Source organism: Leptonychotes weddellii, chromosome 9 (genome assembly GCF_054177405.1).
Source record: "Leptonychotes weddellii isolate Sample4059 chromosome 9, ASM5417740v2, whole genome shotgun sequence".
In the NCBI taxonomy this organism is placed as follows: domain Eukaryota; kingdom Metazoa; phylum Chordata; class Mammalia; order Carnivora; family Phocidae; genus Leptonychotes; species Leptonychotes weddellii.
The window spans coordinates 124,797,095-124,817,621 of NC_138377.1; the positions used below are offsets into that span (position 1 = coordinate 124,797,095).

The 20,527-nt window shown below is 52.1% G+C and overlaps 1 protein-coding gene across 1 annotated transcript; it reads right to left on the reverse strand.

The window, feature by feature from the left end:
• Positions 1 to 9,828: 9,828 nt before the first annotated feature.
• On the reverse strand, positions 9,829 to 19,781 carry CFAP161 (cilia and flagella associated protein 161). Its single transcript, XM_006751467.3, has 7 exons — positions 19,713 to 19,781; positions 18,857 to 18,946; positions 18,064 to 18,296; positions 16,771 to 16,855; positions 13,025 to 13,183; positions 11,203 to 11,276; positions 9,829 to 10,612 (listed from the first exon to the last, which is right to left on the reverse strand). The coding sequence occupies exons 1-7, from the start codon at positions 19,779 to 19,781 to the stop codon at positions 10,393 to 10,395; spliced, it is 930 nt and encodes a 309-aa protein (XP_006751530.1). The 3' UTR covers positions 9,829 to 10,392.
• Positions 19,782 to 20,527: the final 746 nt, after the last annotated feature.

A 20,527-nucleotide genomic window follows, 5' to 3' on the forward strand; every position in this document is an offset into this window, starting at 1 on the left:
AAGAAGGCAGGGAAGTTCAGAATCCTTGTGGATAGGAACCAAGATTGAAGGTAGGCATCGGGACCAGCAAGAGTGGAACACAACACGCATGCAGTGGGCGGCCGGCGGGGTGTGAAGCGAGGCGCCCACCAGAGCGAGGGGGGAGTGGCCGCACGAGGAGTCACGCGTGGGGAACGAGAGCTCCCTCCTCCACCCGGTGCACACGCATGTGGTGAGGACCACACGCAGGTCTAAAAGGCATACGTCAGCCAAGCTGCCCCTTGTATCCCGAAACCTGCACCACAGCCAGGGGCTCGATGAATGAATGAGGACCTGAACAGACCTCAGAATGAAACCATTTGATCGAAACAGCCACTTGGCCCCCAATTTTTCCAACATATGTAAATCAATTAGTCGGGCTCCCATCAGGCTTCATTTGAAAGCGCACGCTGCCTTCTGCAGAATACGCTAGGATACAAGCCATGGCTGTCAGCCGCCCCCCCCACATCGACACCATCCCGTCCAAAGGCTTTCTTTGAAACTCCATGTCCTTGGCAAACTGTAGAATGGGAACCAGAAAGCCCAGGGGATGGAGGAAGACGTGGCACGAAAGAGAGGCGAAGAGGGAGTGATTGGAAGGAAGCTCCGCTCTCTGAAAAACGAGACTTGCACAGGAGCGTCAAAGGAACACTGAGCCGAGCAAGGAATGAAGACGGTCGCCCGGCAGCCCGCTTGTCCCGGTACCCGAGTGCGCAGGGCCCCAGGGCAGAGAAGCACAGCTGAGCCTCAGACCCCGAGCTCAGCGCTTCAAGCTCTCCCAGTGGCTCATTCCCGTCACAGACTCAGGGCTGCTGGTCCAGGCCTTCGCGCTCCCTCCCTCCCCCGCACCAAGTATGACGATCCATCAAACACTGCAGAGGAGGTGGGCAGCTGGATCTGGCCCCAACACCAGCCTCAATGGAAGATTCCTCCAAGGTCCTCGTGCAAGCGTCCTGCTCGTCAGCACACCCCGGAGAGAGCCTCCTGGACCAGGCTGGGGCCTTGCCAAGCCTGAAGGACTCATTCGGCCACTCAACAAACACGTGCTGAGCATTAGCTAGATGCCAGGCACTGGGCTGCTCGTTAGGGACCCTGCAGTGAGCAGCCCACGGCGGTCCCTCACAGGACCAGGGAGTTAGCCTGGTGTCCATGTGCTGGGGTGCTAGGCAGGGGAGGGGTTTGAGGAGAAAGCACCTACCTGCCTTGATGCTAAAAGAGAGGTAACTGCACTGGGCTAGGTCTGCACTCCCAGATCCGATAGGACTCAAAGAATCCATGATGCCTGTGGACCAGATGGGAACCATGCCTGAGACAGGATGTGGGATCACTTGAGAGGGTGTCCCGGAAGAGTAAGCAGACCCCGGCAGGAGGAACCCCGAAGCATGGGGGATGATAGGGGCTGAGAGCAAGCCTTGGGTTGGAGGCAGGACACATCTCCTTCAACAGGAGAGTCTAGGTAAGACCCCAGGAGTGGGAGATACCCCAAAAACTCAGCAAAACCCTCAAGGCAGACCGTCACCTTGGCCATCTGTCAAGGCCAGAGAACCCAGAAGCAAGGTCTCCCTGCAGTGCCTGTCAGGAAGAGATCGTCCCACTGTCCTGAAACCCTTTTCTCCCCCTGAGTTGAAACCCAAAAGTTCGACACCGCCCTCGGTAAGATGGAGGAGAGGACACACCAGGGCGTCCTGCCGGCATGGAGCCGGGCACAGAGCAGGAGGGGAGGCTCACCTCTGCAGCCTGTCAGGGACTGGGTATTACAGGGGAAATTCACATGGCACCTGCTGAACGGAGTCTGTGTTCAAGTGTTCAGCAACGTGAAATGGCCAAAGGACACTTTCCCGCCGTAGGGACAGCAGAGTATTCATCCAGGGGTCGGGAAGGAACGAGCCCCCAGGATAGGATGAAGGGAGAGGGAATGATTCCATCCCTGGCTTGTTCGGGGCTAGGACCATGTGGGAAACCAGAGGAGGAGAGGGCGGGTAGGAAGGGAGAGGGGGAGGGAGGATGACAGAGACCAGATGAGGGAGGCAGAGCCGGCAGGGATGGGCTCCTGGAGAAGGGGGTCAAGAGAGCGAGAATGGGGGCGGGGAACTGCCCATATGCCAACACCCTTAATTCTCCTTCAGATAGCCTTTCCCCTTGTGGCGCGGACTGTCGCATCCTGGCCACGGTCCCTCTGTGTCCCGACTGCAAGCACCTGAGGCTTCCTCCCCGCCCACTCCACGTCTGGGGCCAGGAAGCCGGGGAGCCAGGCAGCCGATGCCCAGAGCTGCCCTCCATCGGTGGCAGGTGGGGGTGAGGGTCCGTGCTCACCCCTCAGGCGAGTGCCTGAGGCTCACCCTGTCTTCCAGTTTCCTCGCTGGGATGGGGTCCCACGTGCCCTCTGTGTCCATCACCTGCTTAATCAGGCACTTTTCCTGACCTTCCTCCTTCCCTTCTTCACAGCAGCCCCGATATACTCAGTCAAATAAGCTGCTTGCATTCCCATTGTCACAGGGTCTACTTCCTAAGGATCCCAGACTAAGGCAGGCCCCATGGCCACGGCCACCCGGTCGGCATGGAGGGGCTCTAACACCACCTGCTTTCCACCCCCAGCCATCTCCCACAGGCCTCTCCTCTGCTGCATGGCCCTGACCCGTCGCCATGGCCCTTCTGGGGAAGATGGGAAGGATGTGCAGCCAAGAGGCCTCTCCTGCCACCGCCCCGGCTCCCCCGCCCCGAGGAGATGATCTCTCAGTTTGGGGGATCCCACCAGCCCCCAGCGAGCCAGGCCGTGTCCTGGGTGGGGAGCGGCAGCAGGCCCTGGCGCTTCAGTTCAAGGGTGGTGCTGCTTCCTGCCCGTCTGGGAGCACATTCAGGAGACATGAGCAGATGTTTGGCAGATGTTCAACCTTGCTCACGTCAGCCAACAATAACACAGCCCAGAGACACTGCAGGGCGGGCGGAAGGGAGGAGGCTCTTGCCCAGCAGCTGGGGACAGCCAGAGGAGACACCATGCCCACTCGCTCTGGGGAGGAGATGGTGTTCCTGTGCGCCTTGCCCACGGTGAGTTAGAGCATGGAGCGCGCGGTGCCAGCGTTCTGGGGTGGAGCCCTGGGTGGGTCTGCCCGCTGCACTCAGCTCCCAGACAGAGCCCAGAACCCCAATGCTGGGCAGCCTGGCCCCCCTACGGAGCCGGAGAAGCTGCAAGAACTGGGGTCTTTCAGAAAGGGCAGGCTTGGGACCCAACTAACTAAAATATGGCCCCTGGCCCTCTCATGGATACACAGGGGCATCTCTAAGCTCTCTCCACCGGACTGGGCACAATCCCAATCTCACTTGGCACAGGGCTCCAGAAAGCCCCTACTGATCAACAGAGCTGGTACCCAGGACGAACCCCCGCACCATCAGTCCGGGCTTGCAGGATGCGGCAGGATGGAGCTCCTGGTATGCCAACGCAGCCTGCAGGTGCTCAGAGAGCTGAGCCTTTTCAGAAGAGAGCTGCCTATGGTCCCACCATGGGCTCCTTGCAACTTGCAGTCCTTCTCCATGGTTCCTGTCACTGGTCCCCGCTGCCCGGGACTGGACAGCTCCAGAGCAAAGAGGATCTCCTTGCACCCTCCCTCCCATTCATTCAGTCGTGCCCGGCCACAGATAGACACACACGCGCACACGCACATTTGAAGCAGGTCTGAGCGTAGAACTTGAGTGCACACCTGTGGTCGCTCCCCATACGCACTGTCGAATGGATGGATTTCCAGTCTTTTTTTTTTTTTTTAAAGATTTTATTTGTTCATTTATTTGAGAGAGTGAGAGAGAGAGAGCATGAGAGGGGGGAAGGTCACAGGGAGAAGCAGACTCCCCGCCGAGCGGGGAGCCCGATGCGGGACTCGATCCCAGGACTCCAGGATCATGACCTGAGCCGAAGGCAGTCGCTTAACCAACTGAGCCACCCAGGCGCCCTGGATTTCCAGTCTTACTAGGACCAAGCTTCTGGTGCCGACAGCTCCATGAGAACCCTGGTCGCCATCTAGCCGTGGGACCGTGGAAGTCACCACACCCCTTCGAGCCTCCCTCGGCTCACAGGGTAAAGATGGGGCCCCCAAATGACCTGTCTCACGGGCTCACTGTGCACATGGAGTGAGACGACCCATGCCAGGAGCTCAGGGTCCCCATGGAGCTGTTGGGCCCCAGAGTCAGGCCTAGAACCATGATGCCCTCCTGCCTCTCTCACCTGCCTTATCTCATTGCATTTGACCTTCTAAACAACGTGAAGAGGAAGCCAATAACCCAGCAGAAGAAGCCGGGGCTTGGCACCAGAACCTTGGCCCCAGAGCTCGGGCGAGGGTGGAAAGGAGCAGCGAGGCCTCAGATCTGCTCAGACATCATGCTGCCATCACTTAGGGAGGCTTCGGAGCCCAGAGTCCCCGGGCCTGGGTTCAGAGTCCAGTGTCCTGGGGAGAACTCCAGACTTGGGAGGGGATGTCTGCCAGGAGTCCCAGAGGGGCTGTGCCCCTGGCAGGACCCCTCGGGATGCAGATGTCCCGTGCGCCGTTGGGAAGGAATTGAACTGATACCCCAACTACAGCGCTTTTATGGTTTTTTCCCCCTCTTAAAATGTGCATTTTTAAAACTGGAAACTCCCTACTGTTTTGAAATTTAGCTCAACGGTTGAGCAATTGCTGGGCATTGACTCCTCTGCGTTTTTTCGCATTGACCCCTTGTGGCCACTCGGGAAAACTGCAAGACTGAAGCTCCGGAGGGGAAGCTGGTCTCTCCCAGGAAACTAGCAGCTCCCTGGACTCCCGCCCCAGTTGGCTCCCCTCGGGGCCATTGTGAAACTCAGCAGCCCAGACCTGTCCTCCTTGGTCGTTGGCACCCAGAGTCGGGTCTCGGGGGCTGCCCTGCCTCGCCCTCCCCGCCCCTGGGCCGTGGTCCTTCTCTGCTCTGGGTCCATCCCCCCACCTGTAAGAGGACCGGGGGAGGCCCAGTCGGCTGTGGTCCCGGCTGCCTTCCAGTCAGAGGGAGAGAACACGGCCCCCCAGTCTTCATCCAAACATGTTCTGGGATGCTTAGTGGATACTCTCTTGCACTAGAAGTTTCTTCACATAAGAGCCCACCTGTCCTTCCTACAACATGGTTTCCTCCCAGGAATGCAGCCAGGCTCTCCTTATGCCATGCTCCCACGATAACTGAATTTAGGTTGAGTTATTATCAAATCAATTAATGATTCTAAATGGTTATGCTTGCAAATGAAACAGCTGTTTCCCTTTTAAAAAGCTCCAGGTGACAGCAAGAAGTTAGGGATGGAGAAAACAATGTTTCTACTAGTTTTGCCTTTGGTGAAGGGATAGTAGAAAAAAATGAAATCGTCTGCTAGAGCCCGCTGGAGTGCTGGCTCTGCGGTCCCCAAGCTCAGGCCTCCGGAGACTCTCGCCAACTGGGAAATGACCAACTCAGAAATGACCTTTACTCCCCCTGTACCTCTCCCGCCCCGGGAAGCCTTCCGTTCTGGGCCCATCTGCCCCCTTCCTGCTCAAGACCGCATGGTAACTCCTCGCCCACCTGCTGAATGAAACGCAAACTTCCACACTCTGGCCTTCCCCCTTCCGTGTCTTACGCCCCTCTGACCGTCTCTTAGCCGCGCCCCAGCCCACGTCAGCCCCTGTCGGCTGGTCAAGCACATCCTGCATTTCCCCAAGGCAGTGGCTTCGGCTTATGCTGGGGTTTTGCAGAGAATCCCGTTGTTGCTGCCTCTTATCAACAGGAGAAACCGCTCTTCCTCTCGTAAAGCAGCATGTCCCCAGCTGACGACCTGCAGGTAGGAAGGTGTTTATTCCCCACCCGATCCCCCTGGGTCCAGCTCAGCACCTGGTGTAAACCAGTCAGTGAGCTCTGTTGGATTGGACTGAATGCACAAAGATCTGCCGTGAGCGGGAATGAAGTCCGGGCTTGGGACCAAGCGTGGTGACAGAGACAAGATCACTCCGTGGCTCGGATGCACACTTAGCTAAATTTGCACAGGAGGGCAGAGGGGAAAGGGGGGGCACGCCCACACAGAGCACCTGCTGCCTTGTAACCGGGCGCATCCAGAGCTGCCCTGACTGCCCGCTTCACAGATGGTACCCCGATTCTCAGGAAGGTGACATTCTCACAGCCAGGAAGTGGCCAGTCCTAGCCACTGGGCTGTCGGGCTCCTCCATGGTCGCCCTGCCAGGGAGTTAAAGGCACCATCAATCCTAAAGTTGTGTTTGCTGCCAAGCACCTGGCTCGGGTTTGGTGGGGCCAACCATCCAGCCGATGATGGCCGCACTGGGCCCAGGAAGACACCGTAGCTGGGATGCTGGTGCATCCACGGAAAGCAGCTTCCACTCCGGACCAGACATCCCCGGGCACCACCTCAGCTTCCCCGCACAGCCGCTCACCCTCCTGTGTTCTGACTCTCCAGGATCGGCACCCTCTCCAGACCTGGGGTCCACCTTCTTGTCCTCTTTTGGCCTTAATCCACCAGGTACGAAGTCATCTCTCTCTCTCTCTCCCTCCCCCTCCCTCCGCCCTGGATGTGTCTCTCATCCATGCGTCCTGACACTGCCTTAGTTCAGAGCCTCATCTCTCCCCCCAGGACCCCTCTACATCCCTGCCACTTCCATAATAATCTCTCTAAAGCAAAGTCATGCCACTTTCCTCCTCAAGCTCTTTCAAAGGCTATCACCTTTCAAGATAAAATTCAAATTCAGTAATTTGTTACACACGGCCAGCAGGATATTCAAAACATTGGACGACCCTCCGACCCTCCCGGTTTTTCCTGAATGTCAGTGGGCACCAACCAAAACAAACAAACTCTAACCACGGTGTCCTGAAGGCCCCTTGAGGGGCCGGACGTTAACTCTTCAGTGGCTGGACTGTAGTGAAGGGCAGGGGTCCCTCCAGGGGGACGCTACGGTGGCCAGGGGCGCCTCTGGGACTTGGGTCAGTAGCCAGTTTCCAAGCAGCTTGGAGATATTACGCTGCTTTACCTGCCAGTGCATCCCTGCTGGGTAACTGTTGAGCATCAGCTGTACACACAGCCCACAGCAACCAGCCTCTTGCTAAGTCCCCGCTTCCGGGCACAGCTCCAAAGGCCGCACTCCGGGGACACTGCGGGGTCTTCTCCATATTCCTGCTCCAGGGTCATCTGGTCCCTGGGCGTGAGGGATCACCCTGCTCCTCCACGTCCTCCGCGGCCTGGAGCACTCTGCGCATGAGCATGCTGGCCGTCTCCCCACCGCCCCTCACTGCAGGGTCTTGGTCTCAGTCCTCACCGTGTCCACCACCCCGGCAAGAGAGCAGACACTCAGGGTGCGATCCACAGACCTTGTTCAGGTGAGCAGGAGAGTCCTGGGGCCGGGGGAGCCTGCAGTCCTCGACTTGGGGCAAAGCTAGGGAACATCAGTGACTCTCAGGCATTTTCTGTATAAAAACCAAGCACGCACAGCACCCAGCCCCAGCAACTGTCATTGTAAACCCTCCACGGTAAGTTTTGAGCACTAGCTAGACACATGGACACACTTACATATGTGCATTTAAAAATTTTACCCATGCCCATTAAACTATTATGTACATTTAAAAACTAACATTTTGAACAGTGGAAAACACACATTAACGCGTTTTAAAGGATAAGATAATGATACACATAGACGTTCTAAGCTTTTCTTCTCACATCTCTCTGGGCCGCTTTGTGTGTCCCCCACCCTGGAGGCCACTACTGAGATGCTGTGTGCCTTCCGGGCCCTGTAACCACGTCCAGATCAACCTTGTCCTGGGGGCCACTCTGCACAAAATTCTAGGTCTCCACTGAAGCCCAGATCAGATGCTAAAAGCAGATTATTCATATACCTGGAAATTACCTTAAAAGCACATAATGTGTCCTCTATAGAAAAAACATACATAAATAGAAGACGGACCCCTTTATAGCATCCTCTGGAGATGGGAAATAAATATCTAAAAGATCTAGGGGTGCCCAAAATGCCTTTTGGGCTCCCAGTGGACGTTTAGCCATGTCTGCAGACATTTCTAGCAATCACCAAGTGGAGGAGTGCCACCGCCATCCAGCGGGCCGAGGCCAGGCATGTTGTCAAATGTCTTAGAGTGCACAGGACAGCCCCCCGCAACAAAGAATTATCTGGACCAAACACCTGAGAGTACCAGGTCCTCTACTTTGGCGAGGAGGAGGGTCTAAAGGACCTGACCGGCTCCTGCCCCACCCTGCTGGGTAGGAGCTGTGTGATCTTGAGCAGATCACTTCGTTGTACAAGCCGGCTGCTACCTCTGCAAAAGGTTTGGACTCATTCCCCTGCTCATCCCTTTATTCACGCAACAGGTACTTCTCAAGAAATGGGGTACGGCAATGAACTGTATCCCGTCTAAGCCCGGAGAATAGTGAGGTTCAGTAAGGAAACTGATAATTTTGTAATGTGCTCGACAGACCCAGGGCAGTGGTCCAATGTGACAGCACGAGGTAACGGTGGGCCCGAATTCAGTCATGCCAGTTTCCCAGCTGCTGGGTGTCTTTCATCTACACTAAGATGCGCAGGGATGCCTTTTTCGGAGTTTAACGTCTCTCTGCATTCAAACGACTGTGCTTTGCCGTCACATCCAACCATTATTGACGGTAACTGCAGTCATGCAAACTTGGCCAGTAGTCCTGGCACTAAAACCCTGTGGTGGTTCTCAAGATACCACCGACGCATGGCTCAAGGCAGGAACGTGAGTCCTGGTGTCTGGGAGCTTTCTGTGGGCCCCTTTTACGGCAGGAGCAAGAACGTGCCAGAATTGGTCCAGATGCTTGCAGATAGCTTGACCTGTTGAAGAACGCCTTTCCCCAGATGCAGCCCCCACCAACCTACTCCCAGTCCTGGTTTCGCCCTTAGGAGACACACAGGCAAACCCAGCTCTGCTCGCCGGCCAGCGGTGCTCAGCCCAGGCTGTACAGGAAAATAAAACAGTGAGTTTTCAAGAACATTGTTACCTCAGCCCCCTGGCACTTAAGTGAAAATCTCTGGAGGTGGGCTCAGGGCATCTGTATTTTTTAAAGCCCCACCCCCGAAATTCTGATTTGCTGGTCTGGCATGCAAGTGCGCTTTGGGCGTGTCTACACTGTTCTGGTGATTCGGAAATGCAGCCCGGTTGAGACTCACTGAAGAAAGCCTTCCCTGACCACCCCCCAAGGACCCACTGCTTCCTCCTCTGCCTCCTACCGCAGTGGGTCTCGATCTTGGCTGCCTGCAATCCGACCATTAAGTCAGAATTTCTGGGCTGGGGCCCAGGCATCAGCAACAGCTAACGTTCTCTGGGTAAATCCCACGCACGGCCAGGGACAGGAACCACCGCCCTGAGTCCTGCAGCACTTGCCGGCAAATGCCTCCTTCAAGAGGGTCGATCCACACTGGCTTGACGCAGCGTCTCTTTAAAACACATCTACACCACCTGAGACTTACTGTCTGCCTTTTTTTTTTTTACAGGTTTTATTTATCCATTTGAGACACAGAGATACAGACAGAAAGAGAGAGCATGAGCAGGGGGAGAGGCAGACAGAGCAGGCTCCCCGCTGAGCCAGGAGCCCAATGTGGGGCTCGATCCCAGGACCCTGGGATCATGACCTGAGCTGAAGGCAGACGCTCAACGACTGAGCCACCCAGGCGCCCCTCTGCCTCTTGGTGTTTTTACGTGAGAGACAGCCATACGACTCAGCTTTACCTGCAGGGCTGGGGGACTCTCCATCCTACGAGAACTCCTTACCTTACACGTCACGGGGACGCCACAAAGAATGAAGATGAGCAAATACATGGAAAGATACATATTTATTTTGTCAGGAACTTTCTGATCACATAGGTGCCGCGGCTAATGTGCCCATTTCAAGGATTAAAGAGATTGCGCCCTTTGAAAATCATTACTCAATAGTGTGACCAGTCAGGTAGAGGTCCTGACACCCCCTAAGTCAGAGGTAGAAACAAACATACAAGGGGGAAGACATTTAGCTCCAAGGTCAAGCTACAGCTCACAGCTACACATTGTTGATTTCCTAGTACACCACGTGGTGGGGAGAAGGGCGGTGGGGGGGGGGGTGAAAGGAATCCCGTGTGGTCTGATAGCTTGTAGAAGCCACTGCTAAATAGGATCTAAAGTTCTTCAGGAATTAATAATCAACAAAGGAATATCATCTGTCACCTTCAAATACCACTTAGGAGCTGCTTCTTGGAGCCAGTTTGCCCTGTGTCCCAGGCCCCCACCACAAATTCAATAATCTCCATATAGCCTTTGTTTTAACATAGTGTTCAGGTACTTCTATGCCTTGCTTAAAAATAGCTTGGGGCACGACCTGGCAAAGCTAGGTTTTTTGAGCACGCGCGCCTGGGGTCACTGAGCCCCGGGGTCTGCGCCCTGTTCTGGGGTTCGGGTGTCCCGCTCCAGGGCTCGGGCGTCCTCTGCCAGCGGCTTGGGCACCACGTCCAACATGGTGGACGAGTCTTTCCGGGGGTTCCCAGTCACCAACATCCAATGGTTCCTCGGCTTTTCCACTCTGTGTGAATCCAGATGTGTGTGAGCAGCCACCTCCACTTCCTTTCCAAAATAGGTACTGGGGCAAGAAAGAACGGACAATGGTTGGAAACAGAGTAGCGGCTCTGGGTGAGTAACTCTGTCCGCCCCGCACCCCAAGCCCCAGACTCGGGCTCGGGGAGGGTGAGCTCTGCGATACGTGCTTGCTTGCCGGATGTTTGACCCTGCTCGGGCAATGATGAGGAGCAAAGGGTCCCATTATAGCTAAAATCCTCTTGTCCGGGACAGACTTGTGGGACATGAGGGCCTCGGGTAGGATTTGTCACACCATCGAGTCCTTTGTGACAACACTTCATCATCAAAGGACTTCTTGTGTGTGTGGCCACACTCTTTGAATCGAGCTGCTTGGGGCACCTGGGTGGCTCATTCAGTTAAGCGTCTGACTCTTGATTTCAGCTCAGGTCATGGTCTCAAGGTCGTGAGATCGAGCCCCATGTAGGGCTCTGTGCTGGGCATGGAGTCTCCTTGAGATTCTTTCTCTGCCTCTCCCTCTGCCCCTCCCCCACCAAAATAAATAAATAAATAAAAATAAGTCAATTGAGCTTCTTTGCTTATAGATACATCCCTCTCCCCTATTCATGGCATCTTGCTGAACCAAGCAACATGTACCTTAAGAATAGGTGTCGGTGGGCTGCCAGTCCCCGATTTGTGTGGCAGTGACTGATGAGAACTTTTGCATTTGCCTTTGAAGATGAAGAGAGTGTGTTATTTGCATTATGAACTAAGGCCTCCAATTCCTAAAGGCAAACATTTGGAAATACACTATATATTCGTTTAAATGTAGTTAAAAAAAATAGAGAGATAGAATAACCTAGAAGCCAAACCATAAGGGATTGGTTACATACAGCATTGCAGGTGCACACAGAATGGAACATTCTAGAATCACTCAGAGCCACACTGGAGAAGATCCTTCACAACGTGAGATATAATCAGTGGTGGAGAAGATAAGGATATTGCTGATGTCCTATTTTGTTAAAAGAATTTAAAATTAAATAAAATAAAAAGACATGCATGGAAAAAGACAGAGATGATAAACATCAGCAGCTTTCTCTGGAAGGTGGAATGAATTACCGGTTATTTGCATATTATTTGTTGTGCTTTTCTGATTTTTCCTTCAGTGAGCATATATATTGTTTATAATCAGGAAAAAAATACATAGTCTTTCAAACTCTTGGCTCATGGAAGCTAAACACTGTGTGAGGAAGAACAAAGCCCTCGCTCACTCCGGTGGGACTTACTCGGCATCAGAGGATGCCCACATCAGACCAGGCCACCCTGCACCCACGAAGGGTCAGAGCAGAAGCAAGACCGCTCTGTGATCGCCTCCAAACACAGACTAAACGTGCGCCTCGTCCAAGCGGCAGACCACCCGACACCTGCCCCTCCCGGCTAATGTGAGCGGAAGCTGCGTCCTGACTAAGGACAGCGGGAGCCTCGCTCGGGCCCCCGCCCCCCAGCTCAGGTGAGCTGAGATGCCCGTCACCGAATTACTCCCACTTCCTGACGGCATCAAGAGCAGAACGCTGCTTCCTGGGAAGCTCCCTGAATCCCCCCACCAAAGCCCAAATTCGGGGACGCGCCGCTCCGTGTGCCTCCAGGCCCGCGGCAGCAAGCGGGGTAGCTCGCTTCTCCAACCCCAGCTGCTCCCGGCGGCTCTGGCTGGAGGGCACCAGTGCTGCAAGGTGGCGAGGACAGGGCTGAGGCTCCCAGGGTGCAAGCGACAGTTGTGTGCACGTGAGGCCTGAGCAAGTAGAGGGGACAGAGCTGCTGGGCCGGCCCAGTGCTTTCCCACAAGCCCAGCCACGACCACGACAACCAGGCTCACGCTTGGGAGCCGCTGGGAGCCAGGCACTGTTCTAGTGAGCACAGTGAACGCACGGACCAAACCTCATCAGGCAGAGACTGTCATCACCCCCGTTTCACGGAGAAAGAGACTGTGAAGCTGAAGGTTGAAATCGTGGAGATGGGAAGCAGGTTCCGGGAGAGCAAAGCATGGCAGAGGTCTGCTCAAGAGAGCAAATGGGTCGGGCAGGCAGCAGTGTGCACTGTGTGTGTACCCTCCGCGCCAGAGGAGAGACCCTGCGGAACCCGGGTCCACCTGCAGAGCTCGGCAGAGAAGCGCACTGTGCCGGGCGGGTGCCTGGGGCCTGGAACTGGGGGGCCCTTTCTGGGTGGCCACCTCCGCTAGCCAACCCTTCCAATCCATGCCCGCTGCAATCCCACGCTCTCCCCGTGACTTCCAACAACCGCTCACTGCATCAGGAGCAAGAGCAATGCCTCTGGCCCGCCGGACCCGCCTTGCTGTGAGGACCGTGCCTGGGGTTCCAGTCCTGCGGGGCCCGAGCTCTGGGGAAATGCCCAGCAGTGAGAACGGCAATGAGAAGCCCCGACGTACAGACCCGTGGAAGGGCTGGCCCCGGGCTGCGCTCACCGGCACCGGGAAGCCTTCGTACTCCAGGCGGAGCTGGGGGTCCAGGAAGGCAGCCTGCCAACAGTTCAGGTAGGAGGGCTCATCGGTCAGGTACACCTCCTGGAGCCAAGACCTCTTCGACGATTTCAGCAGGGTCCTGTGATCACTCGATAAATACAGCTGAAAAGGATAGTGCGCGGATGAGCTACATCACAGAACCGGAGAAGCTGGGGGAGTGAACGGCCGACTGGCTGGGTGTCCGGCGCGTTCAGAAGCAGTTTTGGAAAATCCCATTCCTGCTGATAGTGAAAACACTCAGGTTTCCTCCACTTTAGAAATGTCATCTCAGAATACTGAGGCCACCCGCCCCCTCCCCACATCACCTCCACTGCTTTGCCTTCCTTTGGGTACCAAACCCACTCTCTCCTCCTCATCCCGTCCCTGCTCCCCATCCTCCTTTTCAGGGCTCAGGCCGGGACCACGGTTTTACTTCTTAGAAATGGTGTTGCACGAAACTTGTTGCATGAAGGGACCTCACAACCCACACCATCACAGCCGACATTTGCTGTGTGCCCCCGAGGGGGCCCATGCCCCACTGGAGCTGACGTCCACACGCGGGACTTATTTCGGCAGCTATCTGGCCACCTGTAACTGGGCCAAGAAGCACCCCATCCTGCAGAAAAGTCGGAAACGTTAGTTGCTTGTTAGTTCTTTACTGGTTGACCCTTCACCCTGAAGCTGGAGGCCGTTTTTGCCTGTTTCTGCAGGTTTTCATGTGCAAAGCTGTGCCATGAGGCGCTCGCTATGGGGAAGGCAGAAATGAGTTACTCTCTTCAAGGCTTTTCCTCACAGGCAGGAGAATGACGGAGGATGGGACTGGAAGCACCTGTAAACACCTGGGAGGTATGGCTGGCCAGCAGGGGGGGAAGGGCGGCAGGCAGGCAGGCACAGGTGAGGACGGATGCTTGCCCAGGGGCGCAGGAGAGGCTCCGAGGAGGAGGCAGTGTGGTGCTGGGAGCCCGAGGGGCTGACTGCACGTGGACAGGGACGGTGCGGACACATCACAGAGGGTCTTAAATACCACCATGAATAGCAGCACTAACCAAACTGAGCTCCTAGAGGATCAATCTGGCAGCGTGCATCTACCATGGTCTGAAGTCAGGACAGACAAGAGAGGTCAACCCATGGGGACCTGAACTGAGGTCCTGGCATTGGGGACGAAAAGACGGGCCCAAGAGCACTATGAAGGGAGACGCATGGGCATGACCATGAGCTGGACACAGGCAGGGAAGCGGGACAGGCCCAAGACACACTTAGGCTTGACTCTCGGTGATTGGGGAAATGTCGGGGAGATCCAGAGCAACTGGAAAACCCAGACTTCAAATGGCAAAGAGTATCTACCTCAAACCACAAACGCTGCTTTGTTAATGTAAAGAAAAATAATAATGAATCAGGCACAAATCTAGAAGGCCGGTATTCCCAGATTTTTTTTAGTGACTGCCCCGGAAACGCATGCTAATTCAAAGTTGAGGAACGGAAATAAGAGAATTTGAGAAGAGATTGAATCATCATCCCTTGAGAATGAAAGCACCGTCTACGGGAAGTCATAAGAAAATCAACTGGAAAACCATTGGAAATAATAAGAGTGAGGGATTTCATCAGAGGTGAGTCTGAACATCATTGGTGTTCTTATATTTTTGTTGCAACTGACTAAGGGCCTCCCTACAAGGAGCATCCACAATGGAAGATACCGTGGGAACAACCTTAGCGAGATCAGTGTCAAATCCATGGGAAGAAAACCACAAAACTAGAAAGAATAAATGAATAAATGGCGAGACATCTCAGAAAAAGAAGTGTCGTAAAGCACTAAATATGTGAATTTACGTAATTTTCCAGTGCCAATCAAAATGCCACATGCATTTTTTCCCCACAGGGGCAGAGGGATTTGCAAAAATAATTGCATTTAACTGAGAGGTTAATTCCTAATACAATTCAAAGAAGTGTCATGAGAGAGAACTAGCCGAATGAGCTGTCAAAATATATTATTATATTGTAAAGTACAATTCTAGAGTAAAAATACACAATTTGAGTTGAAAGGGCTAAAATAGGAAGCTCAGAGATAGCATGCAGTGTGTACAGTGATGGTAAGGGGGGCATTATGTGTCAGTGAGGGAAGGAACACTTATTCAAGAAATAACCCAAATGCAGCTGATTAGTCATTTGGGGGAAATCGCATGTCTGCATCGGAACCCTGTATCAAAATAAATCTCAAGCAGATAAAGAACAAACAGGAGCAAAAGTTAAACTTCAGACACCGAGAAGTCGATACAAGTTCTTCTTTTAAAGTCGATACAAGTTCTTCTTTTTATGGTATCTCTGGAGCAGACTTTATAGGGCACTGAACAATGGAAGGAATTACGAAGGAAAACACGGATACATTTTACTCAAAAATATATTAGCACAATTATGCTTTAAAAGCCAAGTAGCCAAAAAAATAAAATTAAAAAAATAAAAATAATAAAAGCTAAGTAGCAAAATGGGTGGAAATATCACCTACAAAATGATAAAATGTTATAATCTATGGAAGAACAGATACATAAACACAAGTAAGTACAGGGACAGAGGACAGATGATTTATAGGAGACAAAGATGGGAGAATTAAGGACAGTATTGGGGGGAAGAGAAAAGGAGGGGGGGTGGAGAAAGAGAGAGAGATAGAGACCAGAAATGGTGTATCTACATGTTACAGTGCTTGTAACTTTCCCTGTATTTTAAATCTGTTTTGGGAAAATAAGAGTGTAAAAGAAAATAAGCCAAAATGTTAGTAGTGCTGATCTCTGGATAACACAACAGTGATTTACTCCCCCTCTTTCAACAATATGGTATTTTCTGTAATTTCTACATTTAAAATCAGGCTGCGCTTACCACCTATGGTATGTAGAGGTTTGATTGGCAACGCTGATTTGTCTTGGTGGCATAAAAGGTAATAATGTTACCTCAAGCTTTGATTCAGTGAGAAATGGTAAGTGGTACCCATCCTGCACTCGACAGCTGAGCGACTTGGGGCAAAATCACCTGACCTCGTGCCTCAGTTTCCCCATCAGTAAAATTGGGGTAAAATAGTCCCTAGCTCAAAGACTTGTTTGGATGATTAAGTGAATAGATGATAGATAGATGATAGATAGATAGATAGATAGATAGATAGATAGATAGATAGATAGATATGGCATGTAGTAAGGTATAATAATCCCCATTTTATAGATGAGAAAGACTCAAAAAAGTTAAATGATTTATCTGAGGTCCCACCCCATAGAGAGACATCTCAGCTAGAGTTAGACCCAAATTTATCTGGTTCTGTGACCCTCCTAATCCGCAAGGGGAAGAAAAAGATCAAGTTAAAAAAAAAAAAAGTAAAAAAAAATAGTTATCGGGTAACATACCTTGCTAGCATTGGGGACATTGACCCCTGTGAGATGATGATTAATTAATCCAACCATTAACTTACAGATGAAGGTGGCATAAAGTTTTGCTTTCTGTCAGCTGCACTGCAGATTTTTCTCAATTACTCCTTAGCGTCTAAGGGTATATTTTTGTCATTCGAAAAGCTAGAAGGAAAGAAGTGGCCCGAGAGCTGCGGGCAGGGGCTCGAGAAGCCAGAGGTGGAGCACGCACCTGCAGAGTCCTTGGTCCGCTTCCCTAGGTGGCCATGAGCCCACATGGAAACAAAAACTCCTGGCCCCAAACTGCCATGCACCGTGATGACTCACCATTCTGTCTTCAAATCCTCCCGTTATGGCAAGGCAGAAGTTCTGTCCATATCTAAGGACTTGACCCATGGCATTTCTGTCTGCACTGTCAGTGAAGAGTAAGCATCATGTCAACTCTATTAGAATCATTCTACATTCTATTTGTTTGCATAGGCAATTTTGTTTATCATCAGTTTTCCTGATAATGTATATTCACACACATTAACTGGTTAAGTGGCTAAACGTTTTCAAAATGGTCCTTTCTTTGGGTTTTCAAATCCAGCTAGCACCCTGTCCCTGTCTCCTCGCACAGCCAGCGTGCGGAGCATCCCCTCTTTGTGAGCACGTCATGCTATCCTCCACTGAGGGATTCTGGTCGGGTGTGTGGACATCCTGATAAAGAGCCACACCTAATTAGGTGTACACACTTAATACAGTCTTCCCTCCTAATCCTCCAGGACACAGAAGCTGTGGTCAACTTTTATTTGTCTTGACATAAATTATCAGTATTCGCAGGAACTCTGAATTAAAGACTTAAAGGAGGGACGCCTGGGTGGCCCAGGTGGCTAAGCGCCTGCCTTCAGCTCAGGTCATGATCCCGGGGTCCTGAGATCAAGTCCCCCATCGGGTTCCTTGCTCAGTGGGGATCCTGCTTCTCCCTCTGCCTCTGCCCGCCGCTCCCCCTGCTTGTGCTCGCTCTGTCTCTCTGACAAATAAATAAAATCTTAAAAAAAAATAAAGACTTAAAGGACTGGCTATATTCTTGTCATCTGAACATTGCTATCATTATTTAAGTAACAAAGTAAAAGCAATACTTTTTCATTGTTATTATGTATCTGTTCTCTAAGGATTTAGTTGCCTATTTCAAGATCCCAACTACATTTTTGGTAAATAATTAATTATAAAATAACAAATCCCAGTGCAAGTGCCACCTTGCACAGAACTATTTTTGTTCTAAAAATAGCAACATTAAGCACACCGAAAACACTCAAATGAGCTCAAAGCATCCGCAGATGTTATTAGGAAAACCCAGCTTCTAGGCAGAATATGATTTTAGTTTCCTAGATCCAATACTTTTGAATGAAGTGTTTATAACTGAACACAAATTAGCAGTGATCCTGCTGTTCAAGGTGAAGGGCGTGTAAAGGCCCCCCCAACAGTAATCCCCGGGGGAGACGGCAAGACGGGACCAGCACAGACCCTCTCCTATCACCTTTACCTCCAGACAGCACGGCTCCAGTCCCAGGGCTTCCTGAAGCTCTGAGTGAAAACATATTTATGATAAACGTGAGCTGAAAATTGAAGTTTCTCTACCTCAAAATGATAAAAGTGTTTCTGCCAACGGGGATCTTGGTTGGAGCTGCGCTCAGGCCACAGGGCACCTCTAAGTCGTCACTCAGGTGGGCTTTAATTTCATCCGGAGTCATGCACAGGCTCAGGTCCCCACCCAAAAACAGATCAGCTTCTGTCTCAGGGTAGTCAGGATTCACAAGCATCACTTTGTCGCCACAGTGAACGTATCCATCCTCAGTTATGGAAAGCTGCATCTACAATTTAAATAGTTTTTCAAACCAACCATGCACGTCCTCACCAGCCAGTGCAGAGACCACTGCCAGATGCACCTTCTTTCCTTCACTGTCAAGGACCCATTTCGAGAGGGGTCATAGCATTCGGATGACTTGTGATAACTCAGGTTCCCTCAAGTCCTTCATTTTCTTCCTTTCCCTGCTGCCAACCCCCTCCCACTTTGCCAAAGTCCCCCCAAAATCCCAAACGAAGTAAGGAAATCACACGAGCTGACTCCACTATTAATTTATTCAAACTTCCTGGAAATGTCTTGAGCACCCAACTAAGGGGCGTTTTACAGATTCCTGTACTGATCCGCTCATTTCTTATTTTGGAAAATGCGGGTAAACATAATTAAGAGCAGATTTCTCCTCTGTTTCTAAAATCTTAGGGAATTTTAAACATCGTGGTTTTCAGATCTAAAGGGAAAAAACCCGGTATTTTCCAAATGATAATTCATTTATGGAACGTTTGCTTGCTTAACATACATTCACACCTAATTCGATAGAATTTTGAAAACAGTGCTTAAATTTAAAATTACCGGTCTCAAAAGATTCTCTTTGAGTCTCCTGTTTCTCTGTATGAGAAGCTGTCCCTTATCTCTCTTCTCCAAGAAGTCCTTCATGACCTCCTGGTGAAAGAGAAAATGAAGGAAAACACAAAAAGTCTACAATAGTCCTCAATTTATAGACACTGGTAGCTTACAGGTCCAAAGCACATCAAGCTGCAAAAGCAAAATTTGAGAAAAAGAAATGTGAGCGTAATGGGAATGGTGGAAATTGGTTTAGCTTTATTTTAATCTTTTTACTCCTTTGTAGAATGTTTGAAAAAATGAGGAAGACACACACAAAAAGACAAAGAAACATCATCCTCCATTACTCCATCCGGAGACAATCATGAATAACATTTGGAGGCCATGTGTCCCCAGCAGAGGTCTCCCCTGGTTATCCACCCCTACCCCCACCCCCAGCTAGATGGGACACCTGATGGCCCAAGGCCTTGTCTGAGTGTAATGTCAGGGAAAAGGACACCACAGGGACACCTAAGAGGGTGTGTGTATGATGGGGTGGGGGAGTGGGAGGGGGGCAGTGCCCACATAGAGCCTGCCTCCTCCTCACCCCGACCTCAGCCTCTGAAACCCTGAAGTCTGTAGGGATGGAGAGAACTTGTTAGGGCACGCTAAGGGAGAGGCACAGAGTTTGGGAGACCAAGGGACCCCTAGAGAGAGTGGCAGGGTGTGAGACCTGGGTTTGTGGGACCGCCGGTGAACTTCCCAGGGCGTTCAGATCCGGGTGGGATGTTAGAGGTATTGGGTGTCTGCTGAGTGAGAAAGGAGGCCCCGGCGGGTCGGAAGGTCCCTGAGGAGTGGGCCAGCCGCGCCGGCCACACCTGCGTACCTCCTCCAGGTAGATGTCCTCGTTCCAGTTGCCCATTCGCACTCGGGGACCATACAGGTTCTTCGCCATCCTGCGGTCTCAGCGGCCAGCGGGCCGGCTCCCTCCGCCACCTGCAGTGTTAGCGTGCCTCGTCGCCGTGGCAACCGGCCCAGAGCGATTGGCCAGGTGCGGGGCCTGCTGGCCAATCAGTGGCAGCCCAGGAGCCTGGGGGGGGAGGGGCGCGTGGCCGGGGGTGGGGGGCGCTGGAGGGATGGGGGGAGAAAGGGCGGCCCCCTCTCCGCCTGGAGTCCGTGATTTCCCCTGAATTTAATTGCAATGCAGGCAGGTGGACGAACTCCAACCCTCAGGTGCTAAACATTTAAAACATTTTTTCCTTCTTTCTTTTTTTTAATCCAAACGAAAACTGCCCTGCAAGTAAAGTATCCCTCACTTGTTGAGACAGCAAGGAGGAGCTTTTGAACGGACCCACCTTAACCCTAAGACAGTGCATCCTCCAAGCGGAAATTTGGAGACCAAAGTAACATGGAGGAAAGAGGGAAGGGAGAATTACTCACGACGTCAGTGCCTCAAAAGTGAGAAATCTACCCTGTTAGCATCTTTCTGTTTGCAGGGTTGAGGCAGTCCTATCTCTATGGGTTTTACAGCATTCCCCCCTCCTCCTCTTCCTCCAGTCTCCATGCGACAGGACAAGCCTGTGGCTTGCAAGAACTCTTGATAAACCTAGAATATGCAGGAGCCAACGTTTTTTGGTTTTGGATTTTTGGGTTTTTTGTTTTGTTTTGTTTTGTTTTGTTTTGTTTTGTTTTGTTTTAATG

Coding starts and splice junctions, on each gene's coding strand:
- CFAP161 (XM_006751467.3), bottom strand. CDS start 19,781: ATGGCGAAGAACCTGTATGGTCCCCGAGTGCGAATGGGCAACTGGAAC. Junction 16,856..18,063: donor AACACTTTTATCATTTTGAG/GTAGAGAAACTT, acceptor CTTCACTGACAG/TGCAGACAGAAATGCCATGG. Junction 11,277..13,024: donor ACGAAGGCTTCCCGGTGCCG/GTGAGCGCAGCC, acceptor TCATCTTCAAAG/GCAAATGCAAAAGTTCTCAT.